At 42.8% G+C, this 25,759-nt stretch overlaps 1 protein-coding gene across 3 annotated transcripts in view; it reads left to right on the forward strand.

Moving 5' to 3' along the window:
• LOC126911395 (protein Wnt-7b-like) overlaps positions 1–25,759 on the forward strand; it is an 85,140-nt gene extending 59,381 nt beyond the window's left edge. The window contains exons 3-9 of one of the 3 annotated variants that reach the window (XM_050698432.1): positions 10,025–10,153; positions 13,696–13,793; positions 20,657–20,768; positions 20,915–21,080; positions 23,762–23,955; positions 24,059–24,201; positions 24,438–25,759. In XM_050698432.1, the coding sequence (XP_050554389.1) occupies positions 10,025–10,153; positions 13,696–13,793; positions 20,657–20,768; positions 20,915–21,080; positions 23,762–23,955; positions 24,059–24,201; positions 24,438–24,589 (994 nt within the window). In that variant the 3' untranslated portion in view covers positions 24,590–25,759. The remainder of the gene's footprint in view (positions 1–10,024; positions 10,154–13,695; positions 13,794–20,656; positions 20,769–20,914; positions 21,081–23,761; positions 23,956–24,058; positions 24,202–24,437) is intronic. The other 2 variants (XM_050698433.1, XM_050698434.1) reach the window with 2 other exon arrangements.

The following is a 25,759-nucleotide window of genomic DNA, read 5'->3' on the forward strand; positions in this document are numbered from 1 at the left end:
ATCACGCGCTAAGCCTCGCAGCTCGCAGGGAGCCTCTAACTAATACTCACTGAGTGGCCACTGGCCAGTGGACGGAGAAAGTAGTAATGAACCCATTACCAGCAGGAATGTCCTCTAAATCACATTAATCCATTTCTAATGAGGGACAGTAATGCTGAGCCGGGAATAAATAATACTTTACTTGTGCGCATGCGCACACAGTGACAGCGTGGCGTAACTGTATGATGTAACGAGAGGTACATGGACTCCTACCCTCTTGTACGCGCAGTATACTACAAATACTATTTCATTCATCATAATCATCATCATCAGCCTGTTCTCGACCACTGCTGGACATAGGCCTCTCCAATGGCACGCCACTGAGCTCGATCTTCAGCTTATTGTCAGTATTTCATTATGCTTTTTTTTTTTTTTTGAGGGGGAAAGTCATCCAATGACTTCTCCCGCCTTGGGCGAGGCGAGAGGGTGTGTCAGACTCTTACTGACTAAAAACCACCCCGTTCCTTCTCCTGCTTTTTGAGCCGGAGCCCCGGTAAACCCGCTAGGTAGTCCGCAGCTCCGGATTTCATTATGTTGGATTAATGTATTCAATGGCATCAATCAAATCATCAATAGTTTTTCGCACAATTACATTTTTCCCGATTTGTAAATCGACACCGACACCTCCAGTTTACTCCTGTTTCCCTGGTGACCGCCGCCGAGGCAGTTAGCTCTGCAATTAGTCGCCGGTAATATTGCGGTGGGCGCCGACATACACACGCTGTACTGCCGACCACAGGTGTGTTAACATGATTAGCTCAACGGTGCTATACTCAGCCTGCACTAGCTCAAATACTACAAATATTAGTACAATTATATTTAAGTACTCCTTTTAAAATGTGAGAGACAAACGTATCGTCATAGATGTATACAAAACATTAGAAAATGTCCCAAAGCTCACAAAAAGCTAAAAGCTTGCTGCTTTATCATCATCAACCTGTAGTTATCCTACTGCCTGGCAAAGGCCTCTTTTCACACGCAGAAGAAAATGAGTTTTAAAGAATCAATTACCACGTTTGCTCAAACCCGATGGACGATTTCAAACTTACATCTTGAATTTTTAAATCCAATTTTTACCGTATGTCAGTGGTGTCTTATAAGTGTTTGTAAATATTATGTCCTGTCAGTCTGACTCATCACTGTAGTGAGCGCTGTCCCCAGCCAGACAGACGTCACCCGCGACAGACGTGACGCGCACGCGACGAGCACGCGACGACGACGCGACGTGACGCGGCCGCACGACGCGATACATCACGACTAGCAAGCTAATGGCCGGATTATTGTGAATATATCAAAGTTATGATGATATATTGCTTGGACACTGAATGTGCGTCACTTGCGACACGAGTACCTTTCGTAAATAAACAAACAATAGATTAATTTGTGTGTGAAATGTGCAATGTCTAGAACAATTATTTTTATTCGGAACCCTTCCCGATATGTAACAACCACAGCTTGTCAGCACGGTGCACAGTCCGCGCGGTGCTCCCCGAGCCTCGAAGCCGCGTCCCCTGATTTATGACGACAGTTGTGTCACAACACGCGATAATCCACCTCACATGACAAATAAAACATGTTGATAAACTAAACCACTACAATCACTGTCACTGTCACTACAAAGACAGGTAGAGCGTGAATATAAATTGTTTACCTTCAACATGCGTGTATTAGGAAAGTTATTGATATAGTCGCTAATGGTTTTGGAAACAAAAACCAATTACACTACTCAATACAGTCATATACAACTAAAAGAGAAAAAACATTGTATAAAACTTACGACACTTATTTACTTAGTTACTGTCATTCATCCATCTCTTACGAATTACTGCTTGACATTCTGACAAAAATCATCTTCTCGTGTGGGAATATTCAATCCCGTAGGATAACGAGACATTCCGATCCAAAGGTGCGAATAATGTAACAGGTTCCGGGGTTCCGGCTCAATGCAGGGGTTGGAACGAGGTGGTTTTTAGTCAGTGAGAGTCTGACACTTCCCCTCACCCGCCCAGGGCGTTAGAAGACATTGGATAATTTTCCCATCTCAAAAAAAAGACAATGAGGCAATGTCACAAAACACAAAACTGAATAATGAAAACATTATTCATTTACATACTCCACAATATCGTCTAAAGTACTCATAGCTTACTACCTACTAGAGCCACCGGCATTAGAACCACATTAGAACATGTACCAGTCACGCAGTCCCGCGCCGCCGACTGGTGGCCGCCGGTAACACGACACCCTGTGTCACATGACACCCCAATACTCAGTCACGGGCTACTGTCCACTACTGGCTACTGGCTGCTGAGTACTGGCTACTGGTACTATGACTGTTGCGGCTGTGGTCGGCGCTCGAGTTACTGGCTCGCTCTACTTAATGTGCTACTTAAATTACTTTTGGTTTCGTCGCCCAAATCTGGGTTACATGGAATGTGGTCCACAGGAGTTATTACTGCTTACATTTCATAGTTTAACTTTGAAGAGTAAATTATAATGCAACATCATGCCTTTTATCCCCAAAGGGGAAAGCAGAGGTGCACATTACGGCATCTACTATACAATGTACACCCACTTTTCACCATTTATGTTATATAAGTCCCAAGTAATAGATGGTGCGCTTATGACCATATACTGGGCACAACTCCAGACTCCGTGCTACTACAATGAAATTTTCGAAAAACCGAAAAAAGCCCAGTAAAACTTTGCCCGACCCGGGAATTAAACCTGAGACCCTTTGCCCAGCAGTCGCACTTGCGATCACTCGACCAACGAAGCAGCCAGCAGTAAATAATATATTCGACATAGTAATTAAGTTTTCCAATATTTTCCACCAGATGTCGATCCTGCATTAGGCAATGTTTAGTTTCAAAACATTCTCAGTTGCACAATTACCGAGGAACGTTCATTAGCACTAATTAGCTGTCAGGTTTAACAACCAATATATCAGTTTTAGTGTAGTTTATGTCAAAATTCCATCTCTCACGGCCAAATCTAGGAAATGACAGGAGTTATGTAGGATCCTGGTCGCACTATGTATTTATTGTCTACTGACTATCCACAGAACATACAGTAGAGGTATCTGACATTCCATGTTCTACAATGTTATTAATTAGTTTATTTATTTAATTAAAAGTATCCCAGTAAGGATTACAACAATGTGTAGTATTTGTCGGCGCCCTTTACGCATGCGCGGAATGCGAGCACCGCGCGGTCTGTCGCCGCCCGCCCGCCGCATGCGCATCTGTGCCGAGCTTGCGATACATACATACATACATACGTAGTATTACATATTACGTTTTATTGTATTAATGGTATTCTGTGAATGTTATATTTATGTGTATTGTGTGATTTGTGAGATAGTTTCTGAATGTAGTATTTTATTGTTGTCTATGTTTAAATATCTACACAGGAATCTTTGCCCTACTCGGTGGCCGACTGACTATACTGGTAGGAATTCGATAATTAGTTTGTGTCGTACAATTAATTAAGTTTGCCTAATTTATGCTAATACCATCTTATCTATTGTGCTCATTAACGGTTGGTTTTAGTAAAAGTAACACAAAACCATTTGATTAACTATTAAACTACTTCCATGGCTCTATCTGTTGCCAACAACTAAGTTCCCACGCCGTCCAACCGCAGCTGATTGACTCGCCAACAGGTTGATGTGATGAGGTGCCATCGAATCATCATGGAACTATCATACCTACACACACATAAACACTACAATAACTCACTGACGTTATACTGACAGCTCATTACTACACGTCTTAATAACATCATCACTCGAGCTGCCGACGACACCCGATGATGGCCGAACACACCCGAAGCGATGTAGGATGCGACATTCTTGTAGCTCGGGCAGTCGGAACTAATCTGTGCATTAATGTAATGTTACGTTTTATGGGGAACAAATTATTGGATCAATATTAGGTGTTGACAACATGTAGGTGGTGGCAGAAGGCTCAGTAATAGGTACCTGTGAGGACGGTACGGACTGGTGTAGTGGATCAAAGTGCTTGGATATTTTAATTGATACCAGATCAGCATTTCAGTAGGTATATCAACACTTTTTTTTTCATTATTGGAATATCTAAAAAATATTTACATTGCGAAACAACTAGGAGAACTGGAAAAATAGAAAACGAAGGAGAAAAAAAATTGCGTTATCAAACATTTAAAGATAAAGATGTATAATTAGAAAATGACGCCAAGAAGAGCTATTTTCTATTACTTTTTGATTTAAACAGACACTAAATAAGGACGAGAAGATGAACTATTGCAACCTAATAGACAAAATGAAGGATGCGCAGAGTGTGCCCTCTGCACATAGTAGGTAGTGGTGGCAACATGTCGGCGCGACACAAAGCGACACACGCCGATATATTTTATAGAACACGTCGTACGTTTACTACAAACCGTTACAGAACTACCGCTGGACATACACAACGATGTACTTTACGGTATATTATGTCAGAGATTCAATATAAACACTCAAAAATCCCATATCAGTTTATTATTGACAAATGTATTTAGTCTTTAATACAGACTCAAAGAGCGATCTCTCTCTCCCAGCTCTGTGGCCACAAATTGCAAAAGCCAACTGCACAATGTAGTGTCGGACGTTATCTCTGTGGCGCCACCTGGCGGTGTTTGTAAACACCTCGCGTACAAGGTGGAAGCGGTGTGACAAACGAGCCACGACCACCGACACCGACGTGGGAACCGAACATGGGACACTGCGCCGATAGTACGCGCTCTACTACACGGCTGTGTATACCGAGATTTATAGTAACCGAGCAATGTTTACTAATGTTCAGGAAAACAAACAAACTGTGTATTGTGAGACTGCGGCTCTCTTTTATTTGGCTGTCGTATTTTCAACCTGAAGACATTTTTAAACAAATAGTATACCTATTCACAACAACTCAAAATCACCTAGGTCAGTATTACAACTACCATTCATTTCACCAATGACGTACTAGGTTACTGTATGGCTTTTAATTTAAATTAAGAATTGGCATTGAACTAACAGAATTTATTCACTTGAGCATTACAGATTACTGTTAAAAACATCATCTCATCATCATCGATTTAGTCATCTTGTGCTCGTCTCCACATATCAGTCTCCCCAGGAGTACGAGAAACGAGGCAGCAAGAGTCAGACGCCAATACTAATGACAAACTTTTAGAATATTTATTCCAACTTTGTCGAAACTAAACAGTAAGTAAATAATTTTACCTTCGTCCGTAAAGCTCGGTTAGCATCGAACGCGACACCACTCGCAATCGATACGACTCGAGCAGTATCGAGCATCAGGTATCGAGCGGCTAATTACGAAGCCCATAGATAACCGCTATCAGCGCGTGGGAGAGCGCCGCCATTCTTGTAGTACCAGCCTATAATCATTACTCGCCAGTAATACTACAATCTACAAGCAACTACTACCTACAATTTAAATTAATTCCCACAATAATTAAGTTATAGAGGATTTTTGTGTCTCTGGACCTTCATGAGGGCAAACGATGACATGTAAAGGTACTCGTATGTAGGTTTGGGAGAGACATGCTTCAGCACGAATCGGCCGGCTCGACCAAAGTGATACCACGGCCTCACAGAAAACCGACGTGAAACAACGCTTGCGTTGTATTTCGTTGTGTGAGTGACGTTACCGGTGGTCCGATTCCCCTTTCCCAATCTTTACAATCCCCGATTCCCCAACCACCCTTAAATTCCTAACCTCCAAAATGCCGGAAACTCAATTATAACGCCTCTGGTGTTTCAAGTGTCCATGAGCGGCGGCGATTGCTTACCATCAGATGATACGTCTGCTCATTTACCATAAAAAAAAAATATGTTGAATCCAACGACCAACGATTTAATAACAGAGTCGATGATGTAAGAGAAACACTATCCATAAAAGGCCTCTGTTTGGAAAACTGGCATCAAATCATTAATTTTAGTAGCAACAAGGAATTAAGATCAATGGCATGACCAGAACCTTTATCCGAAAACTTCCCATTAGAACGATTTTGTCGCTAACCGATTAGACAGATCCTTCTCGTCCACGCTATGTAGTATTAGTCTCTGACGGCACTCGGTGGCTGAGTTACGATGTCACCGCAGCCTGGCGGTGATTACCATACAACAGGTAACTGACGCCGCGAGATCTATTGCTGCCGTCGAGTCACACGTCACGTCTGATTTACGTCCAACGGAGCAACACGCTTCAAACACATTACCACTTGCAGAGTAACCTGTGAAAGTGCGAAAGCTTTGTGTCAGAAAGCATTAGCTTGTGGCCGGTCGATATATTCTCTATTAGCCATCCGCTATTGGCTATCCATTGGATACAATACAAAACTATTGACAACGTCAATCTGTTGCCGTACTTCATAACACATCTCATCCACCGACTAATGGAAACTCTTCACTTCAGTCGTGCGCACCATCAATCATGAATTGCTGTCGACAGACAAGTACCAACGGACCAGTAATGCGTGGGCGACCGGCGCAGCGATTAGTCGTGCGATTGTCGCGAATTATGTCTCCCGTCGGATTGTCGAGCGATTTTTGTGTCGATACGGAGTGAGCAGTTGTTACAGTTGTAGCGCTTATCTTGCCATCGATGTGTCAAACGCTGACTAATGCAGAAGCCAGTGCGCCAGTGCTGCAGTACTACGCGTGACGAAATGTTGTACTGCAGTGTGAACCACAATATATATGATAATATTGGGCCGTTATCTCGACACTGTATCAGCTATTAGAGAATGGATTTGTTTGTCTCCCTCGAGACATGAGCTGTTGCGCCAAGTCACTCTGTAGTGCAGTGGTGCACTAGTGGACGAGGTAGGTAGACGGGCCTTTGAAATTAAAGTTGAGAAACATAGCTGCGGATCATAGCGCTTCAAGTGTGTAGCAAAATCAATAAGAATAATTAGGAAAAAACCACCAAAAGTAACCAGATAACTCCATTATCTAATCATTCACTAAAATCGTTTAAATTTTGAAATCCCCCATTAAAAGAGTTTAGCATATTGTTCTGGTCGCTGACGTCACTCCGCGCTGCAATCACGCGACCTCACACTGCAAGCCTCCTGATCTAGTTCCAGCGTCTAGTCTAGACCAGATCAATGGCCAGACGTATAATTCATTAAAACCAGATCGGAATGGCGATTAGCTCGCGATTAATTATTGAGGATCGAAATTTATTGCCGAATCTGTATGAGATATTGTGCTGGACAGACTATTAATATTTGTTTAATACCAGGGGAGCATGAAATGGTTACCTCACCGCCTTAAGTAATTAATTTAAGTTCAAAAAGTCTAAGTAGGTATAAACACGGAATCTGACAACTATTTTTTGGCAATGGGCTCGCCCAAACTCGATAATGGTCCTATCCTTAAATTTTTTCGGCAAGGTAAGTAGAATAGTGCCCAGAATATAAAGTTTCAATAGTTACTTAATTTCTTGTATAAATGAGACTGTACGCTGTGGTCGCACACAGTCCGACGCTCCTCAATGTAGGACACCGAGGTACAGACAATGGACTATTACTGCCACCACATATGGACTCACACCGGCTTAAGTAGAATCTCAGTCAACTTTATTTGTTTGTACTGAAAATCTTTCGCATAAAATGTAAATGTTCGAATTAGTTACTTCTCAACAACGATGACGATGGATGAACACTGTGTTACTGCCAGTGGTTGGATACGATACAGTGAACAGCAATCCAGCATGTAGTAAACTAGAGAGTACCTATAATCTAGACAGTTGCTGTACTCTTGAGAGTAGCTGTACTCTAGATAACTGATGTCCTCTAGAGAGCAGCAGCTGTACTCTTCAGTGTACAGTATGCAGCATGTAGTAAACTGATGATGTTAATGATAAAGCCATATCAATATTAGGACAAGACTAACCGAAAGGATGGCGTGTAACCTCCTGTGAGCTGCAACTGCACATAACACTCGGCTTAGAACTCTAGCGATGTTAATGAAACACTCGGATTCATATGCAAATGTATCGACTTGATTATACTTTATTGGTGTAACAGTCAATAAAACTGAGATGGAACTCGTCTAATCAGAGAACCGAACGTCTTTTAACGTTCCATTAATAGCTTCCAATCCAATGTAGTGTCCATTCCGAACTCATGTTGACTTTAATGTGGTATACAAAGTTGCAAACAGTGGAGACGTTCAGATACACTCTGTATTTTTAAGTTGTTTCTCAGAACCTGGCTATATTTTTAAAATTTGACCGATAACTTATTGAGACTGGTCCGTGCTACCCATGCGAAGTGACACCGTGTTCTATTCACACGGCACGCGGCAGTACATTACACGCGTCCATCAAATTGCCTCAAAAAACAAGCCCCGCTAAATCTGTGCGCGCTAATTAAAATATTTCCCTCGCGACATAACTTCTAATTAGACCCAATAAGGAAAGCCAACCACATTCAGCCTGCCCAGTAATTATATCGACGCGACGTGCGCATGCGTCGACACTGCCATACTCCCGGTACTGCGCGCTAACTAGATGCTGGTGTGACGAGCTTCGCTAGTATTTACAGAACCTACTTTCAAATAAAATGATTGAGTCAGTATGTAAACTGTCACAGAAACATCTACTCGTGTGTTTGTCACTCGCTCCTCCCATTGTGTACGGCGCACGCCCACCTTGTCCTACTGCGTCGCTGCGACTGTGGCACCGGGCTCCATTAGTAATCATTTATTTATTCTCGATTTCACTCACTGTCTACCAATCAATGTTACTTTCCCACACAGACGGACATCTCTCAGGCCGTACGCTACTCCACATTGCTGATACATTTTAATCAATTGCACACTCACGCTAATCAAGTCTTTATTTTTATGCAGTAGAGGTGCATTTCGCTTGTATAGATTTAGCGTGTGTGCGGGTGTGTGGCAGGTCGTCTGTTTCATTAATACGTCGGCGGTAATACGCGGCGGCAATTAACGCGTTGGCGCGACATCGGCCGCTAATTCCCGCGGCGGTGCGCGCGGCGCCCACGCGGTCTCCGCGCGCCGCCGCCGCCGCCCGAACAATACCTTATTAATCACGCGCACAAATACGCTGCGCCGCGATAATTTGTAGCGCACAATACAAACAGCTCCATGGAGGACGTGTTAATTCCTGGGATTGCTTTGAAAGTGAAATGTTACGGTGACTGCAATTAACAGCGAGTGACAAACAACATTAATTACACAGTTTAACAGTTACATGTGAACACTGGACAGTGGACGCGGCGCATGCTCTACTGGACAGTGATTGTCCAAACAAAATAAAGAACTATAATACATTCCATGGTCATAGTAGTAGCAAGGAATACTGTCGTGGAATAAAAATATGGCAGACATTCCATAGTAAGTAGCCGGATCACATATCACCAATTATATTGCCATTATGCAGGAGCTGCTTTCCGTAAATAATTGCGTTGACAATCCGCGAGTGTATCACCCAGTGTAGGCTGGCTGTATAATGTCACGCTCAGGTTGTGATGGGGACAGGAAGCGTGTTTATTTGTTTGCAATTCTGTTGATAATTGCTACCGCGGCGTCACTGCGGAGACACGGTCCGACGACAGTCTGTGACATTGTGTGCCGGACAATGTACGGGGATGCGCCATTTATACTGGACGAAAGTTATGCTTAATGTGCAACGAATTACTGCAATAATGGAGTATATACCTGTATACGTGGCTGATGTCACAGTTGAAACAGGTTCTACGCTTTATGTCAATCAAGAATGTAGCAGGTTATTCAGTTGAGAGTTAATACTTTCATCATTTGGTTTCGGCCTAATGTCATTGGAAATGTTTCACCAATCAGTTTTGTACGTGTCTCTTCAACAATCAGAACTGCGTCAGCTACTCTTTATGTTATACCCTCTTATGTCCCTCCATGCAAGTCCTTGAAGATGTTCTGGTACCGTATAGTTACAGTGTCGTTGTGTTGCAGAGTGGCGGCGTGCGGCGGGTCGCTGGGCGCGGCGCTGGTGTGCGCGCGGGCGCCCGGCCTCACGGACCGGCAGCGCGCCATGTGTCGCCAGTCGCCCGCCGCTGTCGCCGCCATCGGAGACGGCCTCCGGTAACTACTGCACCTTGCTTACATAATACATATACACATAACATGAAGATAGGAAACATTTAGCAAAAATTTCAGTAATATAACTTCCGGCACCATGTATTTGTGATCTCATTAAAGCTTTCGATACCTACGATCGATCTGATAATGATGAATTATTTTATGTAATGCATTTCTTTTGGTGACAAATATAGTACTTATATTTTTAAATTACCTTCACGAGATTACGTGCTACTTTTGTAGTGGTTATTATAAGATTGTAGTATTAACTATTAAAGCATGGGTATACCGCAAGGCACTTAATTAGACCATGTTAATTTTTCATGTCCAATTAATATTGATTTTCACTTTATTGCATTTTAATTGAATTTTTAGCATAATAATTATACATAAAAACAATATCGTTAAGGAATAAAATAAATCGTTAATTGACTTGGCATCAATTAAGAATAATTTACAGTTATTCGCAGGCAGAAACAAGGCCCTACTAATAGTGAGGTAGCGTCGAGATTACAGCGTTCGATAAAATTACTAATAATTTATTGGCCACTTACTCAATTAATCAGAAATTAACTACGATCATATAACCTATCATCACGATGGTTATTTCCTGAAAAGGGGTAGGCAGAGGTAGCATTTATACTTTTATTTACACCCAACAATAATTTTGCAAAGAGTCGGACTCGAAGGAGAGGACTTTAATGGTGATAATAGATAGTTAATATTAATTAACGTATCTGCACTACACCTAGTAGGAAACCATATCTATACATATAATAAAATCGTAGAAAAGTGCTGTCTGTACATTGAAAATAAAAATAAAAAAAATAGCAGGGGTTATTGTTATGTCGATGTCGAACCCAAAAATGTAATTAACTTTTTTTTTTGTCTGTTTGTCTGTTTGTCTGTTTGTCTGTTTGTCTGTTCGTCTGTGCGCGCTAATCTCAGAAACGGCTGATCCGAGTTGGATGCGGTTTTCACGAATATATTGTGGGATGCTTAAATTTACATTTAGTGTTTGTTTCATGTCAATCGGTTCATAAATAAAAAAGTTATGTCAAATTAAAGAATCACGTCGAACATTCTATGCTTATACCATTAATCTCCGCAACTATTTGACGGATTTGGTTGAAATTTGGTACAGATATACATAGTTTAGAACCTTAGAAAGGACATATGTAGATATATTTTTATTTCAAAAATCAAAAAATAAAAATAAGAAATAAATTATTTATAAATAATTCTATGTCGATCGTTACACGACTTCGGTTCGGGGTATGAAAAAAATTATATCAATATAATTAAACTTTTAGTACAAAGAAAATGCCCGAACGGAGTATAAATAAATAATCCAAGTTGTCTTTATCCTCGATAGATGGCGTTGGGATCGAAATAGATCGCGCTATGGTTTCGTTACATTCATTTGGTTGGGTATCGGCCGAGCGCTTCGGTACTATCGTAGAAAAGTGTATTATCAGTCGTATGATTATTTGTCTGTAGTGGTCCTGCTGTTTCGTATATTCTAAATTGGTTTCGTTGTATTTGTCAATTAATAAGTTTATTTGTTGGGTTTTCCTGGTTTTTTGGTTAAACTATTTAACGTAGGTTTAGTTTGATACCGATTATTAGTAGTTACTGTAGTTAGTTTTTTTAATAAAATTGTAAGTCTAATTTATAAATTAATTAGATTAGATTTAAGTCGTTTCTTTTAAATTATTTAGTTTAAGCTTGGTTATTATAGCATAGAGGATAGGTTGTAATAATATATAGTTTCTTTTTTAATTGTTATAAATTCGTAATTCGTAGCTTTCTTTAGTTTTAAGTTAGTTTAAGTCCGTTTTTAAACTATTTTTTCAATGCCCTAAGTGAGTATACATCTATTAAATTCAAACGCAGAGCTCATTATGTTGATTTTTGAAGAGTTCCCTGGAATATCTTCCACATCTCATTTTTGAAGAGATCCCGCGAGATCGGGAACTATGTGGTTAAAACCAAAAATTTGCCGGAAGTCACTATTCCACGCGAACGAAGTCGCGGGCAAATATGTGAATAAAAATGTTTTTGACTGTCTGTATGTTGAGGCATCACGTGAAAACTAACGGTTCGATATCGATGAAACTTGGTATAATTATACCCTATTATCCTGGGCAAAAAATAAGATACTTTTTATCCTGGAAAAATACGAAGAAGAAAAAAAAACTTTATTTTTCAGTTTTATTCTATAGAACGCGAACTCAACAGCAGTAGCTCAAAAGAGGGATCTCCTTAATTATTATGGGCCTTATTTGGGTCCATTAGATATTTATAAGATGTCATTGTCAGAATTACTCAAAATGGAGAAATAAAACTTCCACGCGAAGACCGACATCCGCGCGGACGGAGTCGCGGGCGGAAGCTAGTAGTTTATATGTATAGAGCAATAGCTCGTTCGCTGTAAAGATATCGCGATGTGGTGCATGATGTATGTGCAGCGCGGTGGTATGTGGTTCGTTCGGCTGCGGCACCGTTACTGCAGCCGGTACTCATCAATTATCCTGGCTGTGTCTGTACAGCTACCGGCATGCACTGGACGTGTAGTGACGGCTGGGCACGTCTGCAGTCCTGGTCGCATGTGTTTGCTCTTCGGTTAATCAGTTACTGACAGACAGCACAGAAGTAGTAGTACTGATTGGAAATTAAAATTAGCAATAGTCACTATGAAGTTATTGTGAGATACACATTAAACATTGTATAGCCATTATATTACTTTTAAGTAATTTTGCTTTGATCTTTGATTACTTAAGAATAATGTGCAGAGGTCAGTATCACAAAAACTAGTTAGGTACATAATTATTTGCTTGTTTACTATCAGCCTATACATGTAGTTATCTGCCGGTAGTGGTAAGCTCCACATAATTGCTAGTGACTCCGTAAGTCCGTAGCAATCTATGTCTCATACTTATTCTACCACATTATTTACATTACTCATTCGCGGTGGAACTTTACATAACTAGATGGGAATTCCAACAGTTTTTAGGTTACTCGTACACACAACCAGGACTTTTGAGTCAATGAGGATGTTGCCTGTACAAGTACTGGTTCATTATATTGTGGTAATAAGAAAACTGTTAAATTTTAATTTACATCATTCATCATGACTGCCTTGTTGGTCAAGTGGCAAGGGCTACTGCCGGACAAGGGATCTCGGGTTCGGCTTCCGGGTCGAACAAAGTATTACTGGGCTTTTTTCAGGTTTCCGAAAAAAATCCTCAGTAGTAGCACGGAGTCTGGAATCGTCCCCAGTATATGGCAATAGGCTTACCCCCTATTACATGGGACTGATATCACAAATGGTGAAAATTGGGCGTACTTAAATTGTATAGCGGCATTACGTGCCGTAACGGCACCTCTGTCTACCCCTTCGGGGATAATAGGCGTGACGTTTAAACATTTCATTCAATATTTGGGACTTCCTAATAAAACAAGTAACTTGATGTAATGGTACCAGGATCGCATGTAGTTCTAAGAGGTACTGTACAATGATGTTGATGTACTGTTTGTTGCAGGATGGCGTACGCGGAGTGCCGGCTGCAGCTGGCGGGGCGGCGCTGGAACTGCTCGGGCGTCGGGGACGGACACCACTTCGGACACGTCATGCCCCTCGGTGAGACCGCGTTACTTACTTATTTAGAAATATCAGATATTGACAGCTCATAATCATGGAAGAATTGGATCCGACCAGATGATGAACCAAGTGGTATGAATAGTATACGATGCATACTATTCATACCTCCTTCCCAACCTTCCCATTCCCCGATTCCCCAAAAACCCTTAAATTCCTAACCCCCAAAAGGCCAGCAACGCACTTGTAGCGCCTCTGGTATTTTGGGTGTCCACGGACGCAAGCAATGGCCTGATGGTATACAACCAGATCACCGTCTGCTTTGTTTTTTGCTGTGAAATCGGATCTACCTCCGAAACTCCTATGCCCAGACCCGGAGCATTTATGGATTGCAAAATAATTATTAAAATCGGCGAATCAAACCCGTAACACTGGGCCATTAAAATATTAGAACTATAAACTGTTGATGAGGTAATTCATTCCTAAAATCCATTTTGGCTAATCTTTCGACATAAAAACTAGCTGTGAACTAGACCACCCAAGCAGTTCGTAGAGATCGTTACTGCGAGTTAGGTTCGCGTTAACGATAGTGCGGACAATAACGCGAGGATCTAGGACAAACCAGTTCTGTGTGTAGCGCCGCTGAGTGACGTCATCCATAGCGTCTCATTTCGACTAATGTCCTTTGAGTCCGAATAAATCAGATCTTTCCTAGCTATTTATATTTTTTCTTCTCCCCTAAGATCTGTCCCTGCCTTAGTCTTCTCAAAAAACCTAGACTTATCTAAATGTCAGTGTTTTTTTTTTTGGCGTTAAATATGTTTGGGTGTCTGGTCTGATTAGTACGTGTGCTGTTCCCTCAGGTATCATAAAAACCAACTACAAGACCCACAGGATATTTAATTAATAAAATAACTAAACCACTGCGAAAAAGGAACGGAATCTGCAAATCCGCAGTCATCCATTCACCTGGAGTATTTGTCTCTATCAGTTGTATGTATCGGATCAAATAGCGAACACAACAATACATTTGTCCGAACTCTATCGATACCAGAACATAATTTATGTATTACTAGTCAATACAGAATTTGTATTCAATGTGCAAATAATTATACAACCATAAACAATATTTATGTTCGACATCCACCAGATCTGTGGCCGCCATAGACAATAGATAACTTTAATCTTTGACCTATCTGCACGGCTGGAACTGTGCATGTCTGTGCACGCTGAGCAATGCTCGCCCGTGTACGCTACACTATACATCACTAATAAGTAAACTATTCAATTAATGATCGAGTATCGATACATGATTACACACGATTGATACTAAGTATAGACACCAGCAGTTTAAGCTATCCTAACTATAAAATTGCATTAATAGATTTTAAACTTTATGTTTAAATAATTAAAATAGAAAATCTATTGACTAATAAATTGTGTTTGGTTAACTTGATGAGCTGCTCGTTAGAACATATGTGTATACAAGGCGCAGGTACCAGGGCAGCAGCGTCACTAGGAGTTTATCTTACAATCTCAACGTATTAGCTTACACTTGATTAATAGTTTCCCGCGAACACTCGCCCATTAATCAACGCGACTCATTATAAATACTAGGCTAGTTCGCTGATTGCATTTTATTAAATGGATTTATTATAATGTAGTAATAATACGGCGCATTAATTCAATAATACGAAGATCACAGACAGCCGCAATTCAATGTGGTTACTAACGACTTATAATCGTCCACCTAACCGCACATCATACGCACGCTTTCGTTTTTTGTCGATAACAAGACAAATGCTTGCATCTTGCGTAGAAACGATCAAAGCCGTGTCCACAGAGCGTCACTTTACTCCTCTTTCAAAACCGCCTATCGTTATTTTGTAGGTTGCATGCATTCGTCAAATGACGCGTCGTGGCCTACTGTCCACTGCAGCAGCAGGATTGCTGAAAAATATTTGTGTTATTATAATAGCAATCAAAATAGTAACGTATAAATGTTTTCGACTAGAGGGGCTTGAACCTTCATGGATTTCTGTTCATAAGTTGTATGTAAATATTGCTGAAATCAATAATTACAATACCGACTCGTAGTCATAACATCCCGGGCCCAGAGGGTGACATCGTGCAGCGCTCCTCCCATGAGGGTCTGTGGTCCTAGTCCTCCGCACTGCAAGTCGTGAGGCGACTGTTGCAGATAAATTAAAACAATTGTTTGTCTACTTATAATTATTCTGCTTGCAACAAGGTAAGTACAATAATACTGGAAAATTTCGAATTTACTTCGGTGTGTTGGATAATTTTTGTCGGATCCTTGACAGACCCAGCGCCACCAGTGACGTCAGTATGTTGTCACAGCAGACAATCGGCAGGATTATGTAGACACGTGAGCAATGAGGAGTCAGTGCTTTGTGTCAGTTACTAATGGCGAGCATTATGTGGCTAATGGTGGCCTTTGTCTGCCTCGCGTCTGGCCGCGGCCGGCGCTGGTCGGTCCGCGGTCGGCGCATGAATATTAATGCAGTAATTGGCCGCCACCAAACAATCATATTTATATCGAACCGCTCGGATCGCTATCTTGAAATATTGCCGTTTAAACGTCACAAGTCCCGAACGTGAGATAACGAGCGAATTGATTTACAACGAACTATGCTAATGAGCGCAGCGCCACCGCGCGGCCACTCCGGGAAACTCATTGATTTTATTGCCACACAATGTGTGCCTTGTAAACACTCTGCCTATACACTACCGACACACAGACAGACGGACCAGCCGAGGTTTATTACAATACCAAGGATTAATTCGTCATACCTACTCGACATATAGATTTCAATAAGTTAATTGGATGTAATAAATTAGTTTACAACGTGAACGTATAAATATTGATAGTTGAGTGATTTACGGCGGACGCACCTCCACGCTGCTGTATATTAATAACATTTTTAATATTTATCCAACTCTATGTTTCGCTAATCAATCAGTGGCCGACGTGACCGGAATATTGCGTGTTACCACCGCGAACATATATAACTTTATAGGTAAAAGGCAGTTCCAAGCTAACAGCTGCTGAAAGTTTAAAGCTCAGCGATACTAATGAATTCCCCAGAGATAACCACCGAACAGTAAGCGTATGTATGATGGGGAAGAATAATTTACCCTGAAGACTCTAGAAATACAGAATCAAATCATTCTCTTTGAAGTATAGCAGGGGGACGTACAAGGAGGCAGCACTATAACTTCAGATTGCCAACAACTGTGGCTGACGTCCTCTGCTCCCGAGTTCGCAGTCAGTGGACCAATTAAATGTCAATAAAACTCCGACAAAATTATTGAATGTCAAATAAAAGTGTCAATTCCCGGGCGCGCACCCACACGGTGCGGGGAGATTTATGCGCGACGACTAATTGAGCCGCGACGTCCGTTGCATCACGAGGCGCCTTCACACCGCACGACACGACAACGTGACGACTCTACCGGCCGACCTGTCAGTGTGGGACGAACTTTATTGGGCCTGCGTCGGTCGCCAATTAGGACGAGCGTAATGAGGCTGCTCGTTACGTGCACCGACCGAGCAGTTTATGGGGACAATACCACAGACAATACTGCGCCGTGGTACCGGAGCTACCAATACAAGTAACTTCACCTTTGTGTGATACAGTCGAATTTGTAGGGCCAGTCGTTCAAGGAGTTTGACAAATATCTATTGTAAAATTGCACAAATTAAAAGTCTCAGTAGAATAGTTTAGTTTTAACAAAGAAGATCACCCGTCGAATATTCAGTCTTTACAGCAGGCTACTCGACTGCACCTGATACATTATCTTCCGCATGCAAAGCGTTGACAGCGACAGTCTCCACGTCTCGTGTAGTGTAAACGTCACTAGTATCGGCGACAGCTGATGTTTGTCCGTCAGTGCACCGCGACCATTAACTGCGCGAGTTTACTTCACACACTGCAGTAATTGGACCGCACTGTACCCACTGTACCCACTCGGCGATACCTGAGCTGCAACGTATAGAAGCATCGATAATCTATGTGGCTATTGTGCACCAATATCAGACATCAGGTAAATGTGAAGAATATCTTTATCATACGCTGCTCATATCCAATTACTAACTACTCTGCGGCACTACATTGTACTAAAGGAACTAAATGTTCGTGTAGATTACAAAGCATCAGATACACCATTCTCTGTACCAGACTACACCGAGTGCATTCAATCCTTCCACTCTTCACCGACAGGCACACAGATCGTTATCTTTAGTCAATACATTCCCGATGTTGATTGACATTGCTTCTGTGGCAATATTTATTATATTGATGAGGAATACGTTTGTGTGTCTGTCCGTCTGTCCACCTCTACATCTGGATCACGGCGAGCTATTTGTCCGCTATGTGCAAGTCACCAGCGGCCGCCCGTCGACGTGAGTTATATCGACGGATTGGAAGAAACCTCTCAATAAATAGTGAACACTTTTCAACGAGACTTTCGCATTGGAAGACGTTAATAAATGTTTAATTAAAACGGCAATGTAACAGGTGACGTTACATTAATTCAATGTTCGCCATCAATCGGAGCACGGTCGTGGGAAACCATAGAAACGGACCAAAAGAACTATATTTAGTAGTAGTACCGCTACACAGCTACAGTGGACACAGCGGCACTGTGTAATCAAGCAGTAATCAGACGCACATTAGTAATGAACCACTGTTTACTGGCAGCGGACTGGTACCTGCCAGTGACGACTGTAATGTAGGCACTGTAATGTGACGGCTGGTGTACTGGCTTGATTGCTGGTCACTGTGTGGACGGAAGTGGAGCTGAAGTAATTGTTTGTTATTATTTGCATCTGTTATTATGTACTTATTGGCAGTAGTAGTGTTATTGACGTATTAATTCCTCTCGTGCATAATAAATAATTGTGTAATATCTACGGCAACAGCAGTTTGAAAGAGTCGCACGCGTGTGACGTCACACCGCATGCGGCAGAGATAAGCCAGGCGCGGAGTGACAGCGCGACACCTGCTCCACAGATTATACAATATATACGCCCCGACAATGGAGACATTAGCGCCGAGCCTTCACAGCGAGTGATAACTAACGAATAAACAATCAAACTGTAATGTATTGTGTACAGAACGGAATGAATTTAGAAATACTCCAGCGCCGGCCATTAGTTAGTCGATATTTCAACATCAGACGCGAGTCGCAGCGATTATTTGTTTCTGTCGATGTACAATGTACGAGCTGCGAGTCTGCAACCTGTCGCGAGTAGTCTCCCACGACACTGGAACACTACAACCACCGAGTTATCTACATTACGTTAATACCTTCAATCAGTACCACAAGGTAAGAACGAACTCGTTTTTAAAAGATCGGCAATACATTTGTGTCTTGTCTGGTATTACGGCTGTCTTCTTCGCTTACCATCAGGTGATCCGTCTGCTCGCTAACCACTGTCGGGAAACGCATCCAGTCGCTTGATAAGATTGTCTATTACACGAGTATACGCAAATCAAGACAGAAAATTGAACGTTATGACGAGGGGAATCATTAAATATAAACACCTAAGATAAATTCAGAACGTCTAAACTGTCCGCATCATCAACATCGCCCACATAGCCGGGTCGCAGTCGGTGAGTAGGTGACCGAGACACCGTGTATAGCCGGGATATCCGTAGTGTTCATGTTTTGCAGTTAATGTTCATGCTGTCTTTAAATTAATGATCTAGGTAGTTAACTCTATCTGAATTATAATTATCACCTTTCTATGTCTATGCCGTGATGAACTCGGTGTACTGTATAACTGATTCTTTGAAATTACTTCATACGAGTAAGACACTGAGAACAGCAGCATATTGCGGCCACTGGTGCCTCGAACAGTCGGTGCGAGCTCACAGCGCGGGTGTTTAGTATGCAACGCTATCAGTGCATTTGCTGCGTGTCACGGCTCAGCATAACTTAGCGGCTGACGTCTGACGTCTGACGTCTGACGTCGCCGATACCCGCGACTGACGTCTGACGTGACGTATCATGACGCGCCGCCCACTGACAGCCACGCCGTACATAATGTTATTTCTCAAATCTATTTCATTTTCACACGTCATGAATATGAGCTTCTAGCATGGCTTAAAACTAGTCGAGTTCCTCGTCAAACAGTTACATGAGTAAGCCGATAGCTTAATATTTAATTTAGATTATTATAATACTACGGACTGTCAACTTGAATATTATTTAGCAAACGTCATGACTTCAGTAATATCTGACCTCCATAGTATATAATATACCTACCTATGATCATGTATGTTCGTATGCGAAAACATGGAGTATATAGGTAAGAAATACCATCATTCGGGAATACGGAGGACGACGGTGACTTAGTCGACCTATTAGTACAACCTATTGAGTGTAAAACGCCTCGTCGAAAGAGCTGATTTCCGTAAGAAAATCAAAAATATCTACCTAAGTAGCACTGTGGGTAGTCTAGTAACTTGTTTTATTTACAACCCATGACATTAACTTCCGTAACTTTCTTGTTAAACACTGCTATATTTACCGTGCAACGTGCGGGATATTAACCACAGACGGAGTCTGACGGACTGTGAGTACTCCTTGCTTCCATACTCCGTGTACCACCGAGTGGACGGTGACTCGCTAATACATGCAGCGCTAACATTTGGTCGCGCCGAGCCACCACCAGTCAGTACTCGACACTTGACACATTTGCTCAATCATTCCATAGACGGGCGCCATTCTGCGAGCTGTGGCTATACGACGGGGCCGGACTCCGTATATCGGCAATTAAATGGTTGGCAGTACAAATTGGGAACCCAATGACCATAATCAATTACACCTAGTTGATGACTCGGTGATCTAATGAAACATCATAATTGTTGTTACAGCGACAAAGGAGGCAGCGTTCACATACGCGATCACGTCGGCGGGCGTGACGCATGCGCTGAGCGCGGCGTGTGCGCGGGGCGACCTGCCCGCCTGCCAGTGCACCTCCAACCGGTGGGTAAACTTTTATTGATGTACTGAGAAGTTTCACTCCATGAGGAGCTTTTTGGGAGTTAGGAATTTAAGGGTTGTTGTCCGTCGGGCTCTCCCATGGGGCTATTTGTGACTGTGTGATGACATGTAGCGTGTGTTGTTCCCAGACGGCGCGGCACGTCGACGTCGGAGCAGTTCGAGTGGGGCGGGTGCGGGGAGGGCGCGTACGGCGCGCGGCTGGCGCGGCGCTTCCTGGACGCGCGCGAGCTGGAGCGCGACGCGCGCGCGCTCATGAACCTGCACAACAACCGCGTCGGCCGGAAGGTGAGCCAGGTACACACACTACCACCGCCTCGTGCCGCCGCCCGCACTCTACTGTACTCTACTAGCGCTGCATGCTCTGCCTCGTTGCTTGCTGATTCATTAGTTAAGTGAAACCTCTCAAATGTAATAACCATTAATGTAGGAATATTAAATAGATGATAACACTCCGTCACACAGCTTCCGCGTCATTTCGTAGACATATTCATTAGCCAGCCGCCATTTAAGTGGTAAATAACGTAATTTTACGTAATCAGTAATGATACGGAGTGGGCAGTGTTGCGCCGCCAGGGCCGCGCTAATGACACGTCAGCTAGCTGCAGCTGTCGGAATGTGAAAGTGTACGTCACTACTACATTACAGCGCCACTCCCGCGCGGTGAAAAATTCAGCAGTCAGCCGGCGCCGCCCACTGCGTGTACCCACTACTCACCAACATCAGGACACAACTACTTGAGATGTAACAGCGACGAGGATACGACTGGTTTATACTACTCTACTCTTACTTACTGGGAAACTTTCTGATCGCTCGTGTCTATACCATACAGTACTTATTCGGTGTAAAATGAGCCACGCAGCAGTTGTTTATCTCACTGACGTTGCAAGTGAAGCGATTGCGATCAGTTCCAGATAAGTGTGCGTGCACGATGTAGCGGAAAATAGTTAACTGTCGGGTGCAGCAGGCTGCAGGCTGCAGGCTCAAAGCTCACATCATTACACGCAAGCCGACACTTTATCTGTCCATCTAATGGTCGGCAAAAGAAGAAATCGACCAGGTTGGCGCGGCCGCCGGCGACGGTGTTTGCCGGCCGACACTACACCCGTCATTAGTCGCGGGGTATCAGCAGATAGCTGCGGCTCGTGGTCCACTGTGCCACAATTATGCATTGTACGGAATGACCGGGTGCAGCATGCACCGGGCAGTGCATCACCCGCGGCAGTAGCGTGCGCCTTGTCTACTGGTACACGAACCTTTAATGGCAAATTATTACTGATTGCTACATCTACATAACTTCAAACAAAATAGGTAAGTATAACGTGATAAATATTATAAAATACTATAGACTGGAATTATTCAAGAAAGCTTCCAGTAGTTGCGTGTACGCAGTCATTAAGTGGAACTGATGTGTAGTGTCGCAGGCGCAGGCAGCGTGCTGTGTCAGGTTCGATTACCGGCGGCTGCATGTCGCTGGAATGTTTCACTGATTGCAGTCATCTGTCGGCCGCGACCAGTTGCACATAATGACATGCAACAATAGCTCGCAGCGCAGCATTCCCACACAACTAGTAATTGTAGCGCATCAACGACTGGACCACTGCACGACTGGACGTCATTACAGGCGCGCAGTCACACGCCACCGTGCAATCACACCGGCATTACTGAGTTTACGACGCGTCTTGTTCTCTTTTGGCAGCGCTCGCAGTGGGACGCGCCGGCCAATCTGTATAATGTGCATCCTCCGCTAATGCAGCGTTATTAAAGTAATGCATGTTCGCTTGTTCGCTGTTTATGGTTATTGATTTTGTGTAAATAACTCGACTATTATCGCACTTGTACCTATAACGCGCCAGCTCATAAACGAGCGTGGGAATGTTTACGAGGCGCCCGGCTCCACCACCTTACTGTATGATTATATGTAGGGTTTCTCATTTACTGCCTGTAATTAATACACACTTCGTGCAATTTGATTACTTGTTTTATTATAATCGATGAAGGGTTTTGTTTATTTTGGTTTGTCCTTTACATGTATTCGTGTATCTATACTAATATTATAAAACTGAAGAGTTTGTTTGTTTGATTGTTTGTTTGATTGTTTGTTTGTTTCTTTGTTTGTTTGAAAGCGCTAATCTCCAGATCTACTGGTCCGATTTGAATAATTCTTTTTGAGTTGAATATGCATTTATCGAGGAAGATTACAGGCTATATAACATCACGCTACGTCAATAGGAGCTGAGCAGAGCGGGTGAAAACGCGCGGAAGTAGCTAGTTATGAATAAAATTATCGTGGAAACATGCAGTGTTCATCTCGTTCGACACGTCGTATATTGTGCAATATATCGTCACTCGTCTGCGGAAACCATCTAAAGTTATTGAGATATTATCAGGAAGTTAGTTAAGTGTGACGTGATTGCGTCACACAGTGCGTGTCTGAGTACGGCCCTGTGTTGTTGTAGTGACTCCTCGCGTCGCTAAATGTTAAGTAAAATGCCAAATAAATTATTGTAACAAATTGTTATCGGCGAATGTTTTGAAATTGTAAAACTAAATGAATTATTCGATTAAGTAATTGTATGACTGAATAGTCGATAGAAGTAAATCTTCTTAACTTTAACCTTTCAATGTATTTATGTGGCGATTTGGCAGAACTTACATCTGAAGCAGCTGAAGTGGCTGTGGACAAGTCACATTTGTCAAAGAAACTATTGCCATTGAAGAAACATGTTCTGGAGTGGCGACCCTTCTTGGCAAACGTAGTGTATACTGGCTTATAGTACATAGTTAGACACGAAGAACTGGAGTAGAGTAGAGATGCGTTTTATTGAAGAAATCTGTCTCTAGTTGTGGATGGTACCGGGCTAGTGACGATGATTAATCAATTTGGTTTTATAGTTTTGGGAACCCAAAGTCTTTGAGTTTGCCATTGCCATCAGTGTAATGAGAGTGAGGAGTGTAATGTATGTGTGTGTGTGCAGGTGGTGAAGGACCTGGTGCGGCGCGAGTGCAAGTGCCACGGCGTGTCGGGCTCCTGCGCGGTGCGCACGTGCTGGCGCGCGCTGCCGCCGTTCCGCGCCGCCGCCGCCGCGCTGCGCGACCGCTACGACCGCGCCCGCCTGGTCGCGCCGCGCCACCAGCCGCCGCACCACACGCACCTCGTCATAGTGCGCAGGTCCGACTCTAGTACATATATACGTTCATTACAGAAAAACCATTAGATTCAGTGATCATTAATACTGTAGCTTGTGTTTAGTGTAACATGTTGTGTGGTACAGACAGAAGCAGAACCCGGGCGTGGTGCGGGTGCCGCGCAAGTCGGACCTGGTGTTCCTGGAGCCGTCGCCCTCGTACTGCGAGCGGGACGACGCCGTCGGCTCCTTCGGGACACACGCGCGGGTCTGCAACAGGACCTCCAGAGGTAGGTAGTACTATATAGTATTGAATGAAACTCTGACTAACTTTACTTGATAGATGTTAGCATTGAGCTTTCTTCTACTTACCTTTTTTATTGAATAGTCTTTGTCTTGTCCCTTATAAGCTTTTAGACTCTCTATCTCCTGCTGTTTTTGCGCATTCCAAGACTATAAAACTATAATCACTAGTTCACTACTGTTTGTTTTGGTGCACGAATGATTAATTGTGGTATTGTGTCAGGCGACGACGGGTGCGAGTCGCTGTGCTGCGGGCGCGGGTACAGCACGGTGCGGCGCGTGCAGGAGACCAAGTGTCGCTGCCGCTTCCACTGGTGCTGCCGCGTCTCCTGCGACACCTGCGTGGCGCGCACCGAGACGCACGTCTGCAACTGACGCACTGCACGCACTCGCCGGATTGTGAATATTTGTGATAACGACATAATAATAGATCGTAAGGGTAACATTATTGTTTAGTCTGTAAGTGTGTGTGAATGAACTTGCCTCGTATTGTACAGCTGATGTAAATGTTAGACATAAGTGTGCAGCGCGGCGACCGACGACACGCCACGTAACATTACTCGTAACTTGTAACTTGTAACCACCGATACTCTCTCACATTCCTGTCGCCCGCGCCGCGTGATGTTGCTCGGGAATATGTCACTATGTTACTTGTTGGTCGATACTTAACCACATAAGAACCTCAACAAGCATTGCTGACGTTATGACAGAAAAATCCAGACATTTTCGCTCTCTTCTCAGTTTCAGCCCCACTACCGAAACCAGTGCTCTGGTGCGGCCCTGTTTATGTGTATAAATAGAAATTGAAATCTTAAAAAATATTTGTGTACCTAACTATACAATAAATTCACCTTTTTGTTCTTGTTTTCTTGTCAAATTCACCAAAATAATTAAAAAGTAGCACTCAAAAATAATCCACGTCTCTATTGATGACTATCTAAGTATCGACCTTCAGTCCAACGCTAACCGATTGTATGATTGTATAGAACTCACTGTCTACTAGTACCTAACTGATGCGCTGTAAATAATTTTATTAATAATCATGTCACATTAATTTTATTGTACAATGTAATACGCATTCATCTGCAACAATTTATAGAATTTTTCTCGAGCAAAATATTATTTTTACAAAAATGTTAAAAACATGCACGTTTGTTTAATGTGTTTATAAATTCATTTTATTTTCATTTATTAAAAATAATTGCTGCAATAAACCTAATTATTACTATGTAAACATGTTATTTGCACTCGCTGTGTTAAATTCTATGAATTATTGTATTATACCCACACATCGTGTGTGATGTGGCGTGCCCCTGGAGTGATTAGTGCGAGTTTTTTATTGATTCGATCGCGTTAACATTATCTACGTTTTGTACGGGACAGTCCGAGACGGCTACAGAGCCGTACCAATCGTAGATAATGTTCACGCGATGGAGTCAGTGAGCACCTCGCACTGGGCACTCATACAAGATACTTGTATTAACTTATTCATTGACGGCGGCCGACGCGACCGCTGCCTCGCGCCGAATAAACCTCTACCACGAA

The sequence above is a fragment of the Spodoptera frugiperda genome, chromosome 14 (assembly GCF_023101765.2).
Source record: "Spodoptera frugiperda isolate SF20-4 chromosome 14, AGI-APGP_CSIRO_Sfru_2.0, whole genome shotgun sequence".
Classification (NCBI taxonomy): Eukaryota; Metazoa; Arthropoda; class Insecta; order Lepidoptera; family Noctuidae; genus Spodoptera; species Spodoptera frugiperda.